The 12,561-nt window shown below is 32.8% G+C and overlaps 1 protein-coding gene across 8 annotated transcripts; it reads left to right on the forward strand.

The window, feature by feature from the left end:
• Positions 1–681: 681 nt before the first annotated feature.
• Positions 682–12,310, forward strand: LOC134230486 (multiple epidermal growth factor-like domains protein 10). Of its 8 annotated transcripts, none has more exons than XM_062712321.1 (8): positions 682–842; positions 939–1,000; positions 10,624–10,749; positions 10,932–10,974; positions 11,375–11,433; positions 11,564–11,695; positions 11,771–11,908; positions 12,124–12,310. In XM_062712321.1, exons 1-8 carry the CDS (start codon positions 808–810, stop codon positions 12,300–12,302), a joined length of 774 nt encoding a protein of 257 aa, XP_062568305.1. In that variant the 5' UTR covers positions 682–807; the 3' UTR covers positions 12,303–12,310. The 8 variants fall into 8 exon arrangements, 7 of the variants coding, with proteins under 7 accessions (XP_062568305.1, XP_062568307.1, XP_062568301.1 ...); XM_062712323.1 differs by having other exon boundaries at positions 944–1,000; XM_062712319.1 differs by lacking the exons at positions 682–842; positions 939–1,000 and adding an exon at positions 6,665–6,942.
• The last annotated feature ends 251 nt before the right edge of the window (positions 12,311–12,561 follow it).

Below are 12,561 nucleotides of genomic sequence, written 5' to 3' on the forward strand. Positions count from 1 at the left end.
TTATATATAACTATGTTTAGGCATGTCACGTCGGACAAGAATTCCAACTGCATGGGTCTCCTGATCCCAAAGAGAACGTCCTACCATAAGAGCTTTCTCTGACCAGTATTAAAGAGTTGGAAAACTTTCTCTCATCTTTAATTAATACGTTTCAATTGAATTCTTTTTGTGTATTGGTAATTTACTATTACCCTTTATAATAAACCTCTAATATCACAGACTTCTGTACGTAAAATATATTTTCTTATCATCATCAACCGGTCACGGTAGCCTAGTGGTAGAGCGTTCGCTTCGTGATCGGGAGGCCCGGGTTCGATTCTCCTTCGCGGCGCCGCGTCATACCTAAGACGTTAACAAAGGTAGTGACTGTTCCTTCGCCAAGCGCTCGGCACTAGAGGTGAAAGTCACGGGTCTTTAGGATATGACCTTAAAAACGTAGGTCTCGTGTCACGATAGGCGCTGGCACGATAAAGAACCCTCACTGCTCAACGGCCCTGAGATGCATTTACCATATATTCAAATATGCTTAATAGACAATCATACTAGGATTCACTTTATTCAAAGTTTAGATAGATAAGAAAGTCTGATTTAAAATTGTATTATATTATTTCCACGTATGCAATATTGTTAAAAGAGTTTTAGAAAAGCGGAAACGCCAAGTTTCAAATTCAGCAGAACTGTACTCTATCGGATACACATTTAATAACGCATAAAAACCACTTAATTAATCTGCCGCGTTAAAAATAAACACAGAATTTCTTTTTCACACCAAAAAAGTGTATACGTTTTTTAATTGATATAAACTATATGTCGTCTGGAAATAATGAACCCTGCAGATTGCGGTAGGTATGTTTCATCTAGTATTTCAGCATAAATGTCCATTGCAAAGTTGAGGCTTACTGTTGATGTTTGTATCTTATTTTATCACTAATTTTTAGTTTAGATGAGAAAGAATGTTGTGCTAATTATTATTGGAGCGACAAGGAGAACGATTGTTTGCGTAAGTTTAATCATTTGTTTATAACCTTATTGTATGTAATATGATTCTTAAATGTAAGAGGGTAAAGGAGAGGATAACGAATAGAGATCGATCTAAAAGTTGTCTTTTAAACAATACCATTGTAAATAAGACTTTAAATATAGATCAAAAGAAATGTCAGACGTGGGGTCAGGTGCCTAAGAGGAGTAAGCAATCCCTTTTGACCGGTAACACCTGTCGTGCGCCATATAAATTGATCAGAGAGATGAATTATTCCTTAGTAAAACTTAATAGAGGAACATGACCTTCATTGACATAAAACTTGTCAGTCAAAATGCGTCGCATTCATCAAGATGTATTTCCAACAAACGTCAATTACAGTTCATAGAATTTTTATTTTTAAAATGCTGATTAAGAAGAGAATAACATTTTTCAGCATGTGAACTTGGATTCTTTGGTGTCAACTGCGATCAACCTTGTCCTTACGGCCAATATGGAAAACTATGTGGGAAACCGTGTAAATGTGCAACTGACGAATACTGTGATAGAGTATCGGGATGTGTAACTAATGGTATAACAAATTTTATTTAAATTATCTGTAATAGTAATCACAGAATTTCTTTAGCAATCTGCTTTCTAAAATAATTAAGAGTATGATAAGATATGATTTTTTATATAAAAAAAGAAAGAACTGTTTGACAAAACTAATTTGAATCATCTATGTTTTTTTCCCTTCACACCCAGGAACAACAGTACAAACCTCAACGTACATATTTCATTCTACATCTGTTCCTTCATCAAAACTAGAGAGTACAACTTCAACAACGGGATGGACAAAAACGGAATCAACTATAGAGATAGCTGTTAGAGAGTCTACCCTAATACCGACTGGACCAATAAAGGAAGAGATAAATAACAATATCGTAGTAATATTAATGGGTGCAGTAATAGCTTTTCTTTTTCTTATAATACTTTTGGCAATTGTTAAGAAATTATGTTCCGCACGTTCAAAGAAAAAATATATAAAAAAGGAAAATATATTAGAATTAAATAAGGAAGGTAATGAAATAGAAGTATATCATGAAATAAACATGGATGAAATGTTGGCTAATCAGATAGAATTGCCAGATAATCGTTACAACAGAATAATGGACGATGTAGTGCGACCCAAATATTTGCAAATAGGATCCAAAATAGAAAAGGAAACAAAACAAACATATAATGAAATTGACAAGGAAAATTCAACTTCAACCGGAAATAATGGAGATTATTTAGAACCGGAGTCAAGTGGGCGAGTGAATGCATATATAGAAGTTATAGAACCTTTGATACATAACTCTAACTCTTTAAATAGTGATCAAGATGGTGGAAGCTCCTCAAACAAGTCTGACCGGTCTTATCAGGATACAGGGACTCTAGCACAGGGTGACATGTCATGTCCCAACGAAATCAATGATCCAAAATCTCACGAATCGAAGAATAATGAATATCTAGATGTTGTTAATGAGTTATAGTTAAACAGAAATGAAAATAAATTCATATAAAACTCCATATTTTATGTAGTTATTTTTTCTAGATTTTTATTTAATGCTTATTGCTCATTGAATACGGAAGTAGTTTTAAGTTTTTCCGACATTTCGATTTTCAAGTATGTTGTAACCTTGTGTAATATGCCTGATCTATGCAATCAGGAGAAAGTGCATCGATATAAATTAATCGTTTTAAAGTGCAGAAAAACCTACAGAAAAACTTTTTATTTATTATCCTCCCGGACTTCTTGCGATTGTACGCATGTTTTTGTTCTCCGGGCTGTTTCTCGGATATGGCTGGGAAAATCTTTCTGAAACTTTCCTCAAAGGACAGTCACTGGTTGTAGTTTTGTTGTTTGGTCATTTAGTTTCAAAATGCTACCGTTGCCTTGAAAACCTGCAAAAAGCGACGAATTTTGTCCAAGAATGTTCTCACTGGTCCCCTGAACATATTCGTCATGAAACTTTATTGATTTAATGAGTTGTAATTGTGCAATTTGCATTTAAAAATTGCAAATTGTCAATAGTTGCCATGGAAACAGGGGAAAAGTGAAAATAATTCTTATCTTTGATTTTTAAATCAAAGTACAGAAAGGACCGATACGTGTTGATGGTTGTCCAAGCTTATTTAATGGGTATTGTTTTAGTGTTGAAAAAATGCAAGTCTTGTCCAGTACGGGGCGACATACGCTACTGTTTGCAATAGCAGACTTTCTAGTTTTTCATTACATTTACCTATTTATTTATTACAGTACCTATAGGTAAAAAAAATCTCTTTTAGATTTAAAGAACAATAAATTAAGACTATGTATTTAATTTTTAAATTTATATACAAGCATGACCGTGTATTATACATCAATTTTTCTTTAGACGTGAGCTGAGGCCACTGAAGAGTCTAACGATAAGAAACTTCATAAGAATCCTTACAACCATAGACACATTGCGGGTTACAGTAAATGTTCAAACAAGCCTCTTTCTTTACGCCTCACTAAGCTATCAATAGTAGTGAAGGAGAAACGTCAAGGGTACTGTGCAACAATATATTCAAGAAGATGATGTGAATCAGCAGATGTAGATTCTAAATAATTCCAAAGAACTTTTGGACAATCTTAAATCACAATATTTTACCAAAATCAACAATTCCTCACGATAAATTAAAGTCCAGCAGGCATGTTTACGAAACTTTCCTAAGATTGTTCATAAGAAATTTTCTAAGATGTATCTTAAGAAAATCTTAGGATCATCGTAAGATTATCTTAAGGTGTTTTTCAAAGCAATCTTATGACTATCCTAAGCTAAGACGTCTTAAATCATTTTGACATTGAAATACTCCAAGCTTTTAACCATTGTCAGGGATCAGAGAGTTGTTATGTTTTGCTATATGTAATGCTACACGTTATGTCATCATAATGAAAATATCTAAAGAGTGAAAATAAAAAAAGAAGAATTTGAGGGGGGGGGGTATTTTTAAATTTATAGATATAAATTGTATATTTTTAATTATTAATCATCTAAAATCAAAGATATATTGTAATATTGGTTACATCTAAAATCAAATAGAGTGCTATTGATCATTCAAAATTCTTGAACGATGAAAAGTGCGCCAATTTTCATAAGTGAAACGGGATGCAGGGGAAAATCGGAAGGAAGTAGGCAAAACTGGAGGAGCCCCCTCCCTCAAAGACTACATCATTCGCAAGAAAAATTGTGAGAATAATTGGTTATACTCCAATCTCTGCCATAGAGGGCAGTACATGTATCGACATCTGTGAGGTCACCTGGAAAAACCCATTTAAACTCTCTCTCTCTCTCTCTCTCTCTCTCTCTCTCTCTCTCTCTCTCTCTCTCTCTCTCTCTCTCTCATAAGTTAGTATTGATTGATTGTATATTATTTAACGTCCCTCTCGAGAATCTTGAAATCATTCATATGGAGACGCCACCACTTGCCGATGGAGAGCTACATATTTTGTCCTATTCTTCACACTTAGGGCCATTGAGCAGTGAGGGATCTTTTAAGTGTCACCATCAACTGCGACACGGGCATTGGTTCATACGGTCTCATCCGAAGGACCGGTCTCCACGTCCCATAGTGGGATTCGAACACGACTGAGACTGATCAACTCCTTACTCCGCGACTCTCTCAGGTGAGATTAAATTTTATTCTGTTAACAGGTTACATATTCTTACTATGTATGTTGGCATCTGCATGAGGCACTGAATGTCATAAGAATTCTAACCCATGAGTATTCTTGGAAAGTAGATGCATAAAGACACGTAATTCAACATGGGGGAAGGGAGGTCCAAATACTATTTACACTGTACCATTGAAAACGTTCAATGAAAGATCGCCCCTTGCACCCTTTTTGTGTTGTATAGTAAAATAAGGGTTATGGAATAGTGTATGAGTAAATTTGGCACTTAAAGTTGGAACCGAGCCCCCCCCCTCCTCCCCAGCACGAAAGCACGAAATAAGATTTTCGCACAGACACCTGACATTACTAATTTTTCTTTTAATAAAAAATATACCCCTACCTAAAAATAAATTCTAATTAGGTAGGGGTCATATTTTTTTTATTTAAAGAAAAATAAAGTAACGCCAGGTCCCTGTGGATTTTCGAGCTACAAAATTTTCAGGGTTCTTTTTCGCTTGTCAATTTTTTTTTAAAATGTACGTTATCTAGATTCTTTTTCTATGTAGTTGAATTCTTTTTCTACCCCCCCCCCCTTCAAACTCGATGCTACGTCCGTGTCATGTGTAAATATAACTTACATTTATAACTGTGTATTAATTCAACATATGTAGAAACCATCTGATATATACACAATACAAAAAAATCCATGATTTTTTTAGATAGCGTTGAGGCTTCAAGAAGGGGGGGGGGGCTTACAAAATAAATACATGTACCTCTTTTAAATGAAATAGTGCGAATATAATTAATTAGTCAAACTGTATTACATTTGTTTCGATCAACACATCAACAAAAATTAATAGTCATATCAAACATTTTATTTAACGAAATATATATATTACAGTGGTATATAATTTTTCCAGCTGTCGTTAACGGTCCTGACATACTAGTAATCAGTCTTTCGAATTCTTCCTACATCTTTAAATACTCATTCAGGTCTGATACGCCGATTTCGTCGAGCCAGCATCAACATGGACGCAGCTATTTCTACTTAAGATAGACTAAAGATATGTCCAAAGCTGTCGTAACTTTATGATAAATCTTAGGAACTTTCTTAAGTTACGATACTTTCGAAAACCCCACTTAGTCTTAAGAATTGTCGTAAGTATATCTTAAGACATTTCTTAGTCATAAGATAGCTTCGTAAACATGCCTGCAGGCTTTTTGATATCATTGACAGCTGTTTTTTCAATAAAGATAGAACGAACTCGTAAATTTACTTAGCTTTTCATTGGTCATTTGCAAAATTTTGTTATAACACATTCTGATTGCACATACAAGTACTCTGAAGTCGGCATCAATAAGGTGCTGATTGACAATATCTATGTGGTTTTTGGAGAACAAGTCTTCCAACAATCTACTGGAATCCTCATGGGTACTCATTGCGCTCTGTTATTAGCAGACCTATTTTTGTATTTATATGAAGCAGAATTTGTGCAAAATCTTATGATGAAGAAGAAAACACTTGCTGAGATCTTCAACTCGACATTTATATATATCGATAACGTACTGTCAATTAACAATGGTAATTTTTATTCTTGTGTCGATACAATATATCCTGGTGAGCTTGAAATAAAAGATACAACAAAGTCTGACACATATGTTTCATATTTGGATATTTTACTTGAAAAAAGACGATAACGGTATAATATTTAAAAAAATATTGAAATATATTAAAGGATTGCAAGACTCCCATTTGTCCCTGGCGATTTTTTAAGTGGAAAAGGAGTATAATTATAAGAGTTGGTCACTCTGTATAATGAATTAACTTATTTTTATTTATATACAATTGTGACCGTTTAATTATATATAATTTTTATTTCGCGTACCCAATTGTATGAAAGTGACTCGTATGTGAGGAGACAGGAAAATATCTCTACAATGATATGTCCTTAAAGCAACTTTTCACTAATAGATATTTTCCCTATTTTTAACAAAAAAAAACTGTTTTTGAACTTACAAATTAAAAAAAACGAATCAATTTTGCCGTATACGTAATCAAATTTAAAAAATAGTTGGAATTTCTTATCATGACATGTTTACATAAATTTATGTTGCATACATATGTAGAGTTTTCGTCTTCATTTTCTTCAATTTGTCATGAGCTTTAGCGATTCCAAATGGATTTATTTCTTAGCGATTCTCGGGTTTTGCAAGTTAGAGACTGAAGAAATGTTATCAAAAACGTACCCACAAAAGAGGTGTGTTGCCAATTACTTTTTGGACTTTGACAATATCTGTAAAGGTTAGTAAAAATTTAATTGAAAAATATTTAATTTACATCCTTACATTAATTTATGTAAAACATCTGACACGGCAGACCCATGCTAGCAGTTAAGTTTCTAAATGGAAAAGTATCTTAACATTTTCTAATGCATTTTAGCTGCAAGACAGATCGATAGCTTTAATCAAGATCACACAACATGTCTCAAATAAGTTATTAAATTCAATGATATGCTAAGGGTAATGTATTACAATTGACTGAAATTTGGAATTGCAATAGTTACATTTCCATTACACCAGTTTACATTTTACTGAATAAGAAAAACAGTTTTATTGTTTATCACACAGAGAAGAATCTAAATTAATTAGATATGGATGAAACATATGGAAATAACGAACAGTTTTCAAGATCAAAAGTCCATAAAAGAATACAAAATAGGAACAGAGCAAACACGGACCTCCAAAACATCAGAGGTGGGATCAGGTGCCATGGAGGAGTGAGCATATCCTGCCAGTGGCTGATAGGAACTGGTGTACCAAGAAATTGAGCATACTTTGCCGCCGATCGGTAACACTCGCCGTATGTTCCTTGTCATGATCGGGAAATAACGGAAAAATTCGTTTTCAATTCAGTGTATAAATAATGGACTAAGAATTAATATGAAAAACGTCGGTCAGCATTTGACTTAATAATAATAATAATAATAATAATAATAATAATAATACTTTATTTATAGAAGGTAACCCGATTGGTGCAAGCACTAGTCTTCCTCTGGGCCCTCTTTATAACACATATACAATGTATATACACAATAAATACAAATCACAATAAGGAGACAATAAAAAAATGGACAGTACATGCATGTTACCAAATAAATAAATAAAAAAAATAAAACATAAACATTTCAGCATAGAGAGAGAGAGAGAAAAAAAAAAGAAAAATCACGTAGAACTATTGCGTTTCACAAGCAAAAAATTTTCAACACTTTTTTGTAAATATTGTAAGGGATTGGGAATTCCTGATTCTTATTGGTAGCTCATTCCAGATATTAACTCTTGGATATGGTAAAGAATTTTTAAATAAGTTAGTTTTATATTTTGGTAATCGCAGTTCGGAGTTTGTTTCTGAGCGTAACGTGTATGATCCAGAGCTTTGAAATTCAAAAAGATTATGCATATAATCCGGAGACATACCATTAAATATTTTGAACATTAGAATGCTTTTCTGTAAATATAAAAGTTCATAAACCGTTAACCAGCCTAAAGTGTTAAATAAAGGCATGGAAGGTGTATCATATTTTTCATTTAAAATAATCCTAGCCGCTCGTTTTTGTAATCTGTAGACTATCCATGTGCGTTTGAGGACAGTTGCCCCAAATGGACAGACAATATAAAATTGATGGTAGAATAAAAGCATTATAAAATAGTTTTCTAGTGTGCACTGGAAGAAACTTTTTAATTTTTCGTAAAGTGAATATTTTATATGTAAGAGTTTTGCAAAGTGCATCTACATGACAAGTATATTGTAGATTATGATCAATGTGAATGCCTAATAATTTGTGCATTTCTACATTTTCAAGAGTATGTCCGGAAAGTTGTAAATGAAAATTAACATTTTCTAATTTAGATTTCTTTTGTTGTGTTCCCATTAACATACACTTTGTTTTATCAGTATTTATAATCATCTGATTTTGTTGGCACCATTTTTGTAGTTGATTGAGTTCATGATTTAGAGTTGTTTCAATATGTGAAATATTATTACCATGAAAATGCATTGTAGTGTCATCAGCAAACATATCAATATTACAATGTTCAACAGACAATGGTAAATCATTAATATACAATAGAAACAACAAAGGACCTAAAATAGAGCCCTGTGGCACACCTGCTGTGACTGGCACTGATTCAGATGTATACGCACCAATTTTAACACTTTGCGTTCGATCATATAAGTATGATTGAAACCATTTAATTGATATTGGATCGAAATGATAGCATTTAAGTTTTCTAATTAGTATATCGTGATTAACAAGATCAAATGCTTTGCTAAAATCTAAATAAGTAATGCCAACAAAATTTCCTTGATCTATTGCATGCAACCAATTATCGGTTAGTTTTGTGAGAGCTGTCTGGCATGAGTGAAATTCTCTAAATCCAGATTGTGCTTTCATTAGTAAATCAAAGTGAGAAGTAAAAATACGTATATTTTCTGCTACATGCTTCTCTAAAATTTTCGACATAGTTGGTAAAATTGAGATTGGGCGATAGTTTCCTGGGTCTGATTTATTGCCCTTTTTGAACAGGGGAGTTACTTTTGCGACTTTTAACTGTGAAGGAAAAGATCCTTTGATTATGCTAGAATTTATTAGGTGTGTTAGTGGTTTGGATATTACACTGGCTGAAAGTTTAAGCAATCTAGGTCCAAGAAAGTCTATGCCAGCAGATTTGTTTACATCTAGTCTTTTTAACATTTCAGATACTTTTTCTTCATTAATCAAGGGAATTTTAAAAAAGTCTTGATCTCCGAGTTTCGTCTCCGTGTATCTTTTCAATTTGTCTGACTCAAATGTAGTAGACGAAAGATTATTCAACAATTTTTTCGGAATTTGGGCAAAATGTTCATTAAAGGCATTTGCAATATCCTGTAAATTATCAAGATCTAAGCCGTTATATATTATATTGGAAGGAGACAAGTTTTTGTCTGATTTTGAGGCCAGCTGATTTAAGTGACCCCACATTTCCTTTGAAGTAGAACTATTTTCAATTACTTCCTTATAATATGTAGATTTTGCATTATTTATTAAAGATGTCACTTTGTTCCTCCAAAATCTAAAATTATCCATGTCTCCCTGTTTATGATATTGATCTCGTAAATTCCTAGCATTATTTATTTCTGGAGTTAACCATTTAGTGCGGAATTCAGATTTCACACGCTTAGTTTTTACTTTTGCATGCTTATTGATTACAGCATTGAAAATATCATAAAAACAGTTTAAAATGTCATTAGGGTCATGCAGTAGAATTAATTCATCAAAATTTGCATTGTTTAAATCAAGCAAAAAATCTGTTTCATTAAAATTTTTGAAGTCACGATATTGTATTTCAGTATGTTTGCCTTTGCGTTGCATGCTGTTAGATCTTCGTGTGGCACATATAGGATAATGATCAGACATCGCTACAGGGGGTACTGCTATTTCACATATGTTAGCAGGGTGCGTAGTGTAGAAATGGTCAATAAGAGTTTTAGAGCTATTAGTAATTCTTGTTGGGGTGTTAATTAATTGTGTTAGTCCAAAATCTACAATTGCAGAAGACCAACTCCGCGGGGGTTCTTTGAGCATATCAATATTGAGATCACCTGCAATAATGAGAAATTGTATTTACTGACATGGTCATTTTATTGACCATAGAACTTACATATACGAAAAATGACTTTAAACGAGACTGCTGATACTCTTGATTCGTCAACTTTTTTTGTAGGTAATTTACCTTGTTGGATTTGCAGACAAGGGTAAATTCAATGATATTCATTTTAAGGTTATTTTTTTCTGAAACCCCTCTTTCAATTTTTGTAAACAACATTTCGAAGTTTTATAGTTATGTAATGCAACAGCAAGCACAAGTTGTAGGAAAGGGAATGTTTTACAAGGAGAAAGTAATGTGAATATATGCAATTGCATATATACTTCATATTTCCTAATAGAGTGCCCTCCGGGAATATTTGGAATGAATTGCAGCCAGAAATGTCCAAGTAGCACGTATGGGCAATTTTGTGCAAAATTGTGTCAATGCCCCCCTGACCGATGCGACAAAAGACACGGTTGTGAAGGTACTCACATTTACACTTTTAACAATTTTTTTATATGTGCTCTTAGTGGGACCTTATGATAAGATATCGTAAAAAGAATAAAAAATAGCTCATAAAGATATTATCTTATGTTTTATTTATAAGCAAATACAAATAGAACTACATTTGTACTCAGAAAATAATCATATTGGAATATTTTGCAGACATAGTTCTGGAGAAGGAAGAAAACTCAGGGCTGTGTGTTTCGTATGTATTGACTTAGATGTTCAATTGTTTTTAAATTGAAACTGTTGTTTTAACTAAAACAATGAACAAAGTGTGACAAAACACTTATACAAAAATGGCATACAAATAAGATTTGGTTAATAAAAATACTGCTTAAAATTCAACATGATAAACATTTCCATTGAAGTTTGTGTCCGTGTTGTTATACCACCAAATTGCTTTGAAAAAAACACTGCAATAAATATTATTCATAATAAAAAAGAGGAAATAAATTACATGTTTTAATTATATATTAATAATGAAATAGTAATATAAAGTGTATTATAGAAATATGTAGAAATAATTGGGTTTACTTAGAATTTATCCCACATCTTAAAACAAACCTTTACTTATATAGTCGAATATTAATTTTCTCTTGTAGGAAAGATGGTGAGCTTGAGTGCTGCTTGAGCTTTTACAAGACAAATAACACATGCGCAGGTAGTTGTCAATAAAATCCAAGTATAAATAATTTAAATTTTATCTATTTGTTATGATTGCATTGAAAAAGTGTTCTTAGAAATTCCTCCCTGTTTTGCAACCAAAACATTCTGTATTTTATTTTCTTTAGCCTGTCCAGCTGGGACGTATAACAATAACTGCTCCGATCCGTGTCCGCCCGGATACTATGGTGAATTATGTTCTAAAGTATGTGACTGTTCAGAGGCTTCATGTGATAAAGTACATGGGTGTTCTCAAAAAGGTACAAATAGTTTTCGCTTTAGAATAATTTACAAATACAAAATGTAGGAAAATAAATATATTTTGTTTTCTAAAGTCTGCCCAGCTGGGACGTATAACAATAACTGCTCTGATCCGTGTCCGCCTGGATACTATGGAGAATTATGTTCTAAAGTATGTGACTGTCCAGAAGATTCGTGTGATAAAGTACATGGGTGCTCACAACAAGGTACAAGTAGTTTTCACTTGCGATTAATTTACAAATACAATATTTAGAAAAAAACCCAAGCAGATACAATGTTGATATGAGCATTTGATTTACTGCATTAATATTTGTGAAACTCCTATTTTTATAGAAATAATTAAATCAGTTACAGATAAATTAATATATCGAAACGTCATGTTTATAAAAAGATATGAAGTGAAATTATATTTCTTTGATTGTTTTAGTCTCCGGGACAGAGGTTCCGTTGAATATGATCATCTTTGCTGGAAGTATCACCCTTGTGTTCCTCTTAATAATGACAATACTTTTCATAAAGTTTGCTAAACTTCAACGTCTCAGAAGACACGCACCTCTTTCCAACGATTTGACAGATGTGGCAGTTTATTCAGAAGTGAAGGGTTAGATCTGAGGTGTGAACAGACAAAAACAATTTATTGTAATCATTTTCTGAATAATTCTGTGATATAGTGTAACAAGTAGTTTGATTATGTTTTATACAGATGTACATATATGTCACCATTGAACAAAGAGAAATCAAAAGTGAAATAAAACAAAATGCGAGGAGACGTTTTAAACTAAAAAAGCTAAACACTTTTTTCATGTTCCTGCATGTTGCACCCTCAAGATGAAGCTCTGTTTATCAAACACGTTAAAGACCTTAC

The sequence above is a fragment of the Saccostrea cucullata genome, unplaced genomic scaffold (genome assembly GCF_032062105.1).
Source record: "Saccostrea cucullata isolate Sc308-1 unplaced genomic scaffold, CSIRO_AGI_Scuc_v1 ctg51, whole genome shotgun sequence".
NCBI lineage: Eukaryota > Metazoa > Mollusca > Bivalvia > Ostreida > Ostreidae > Saccostrea > Saccostrea cuccullata.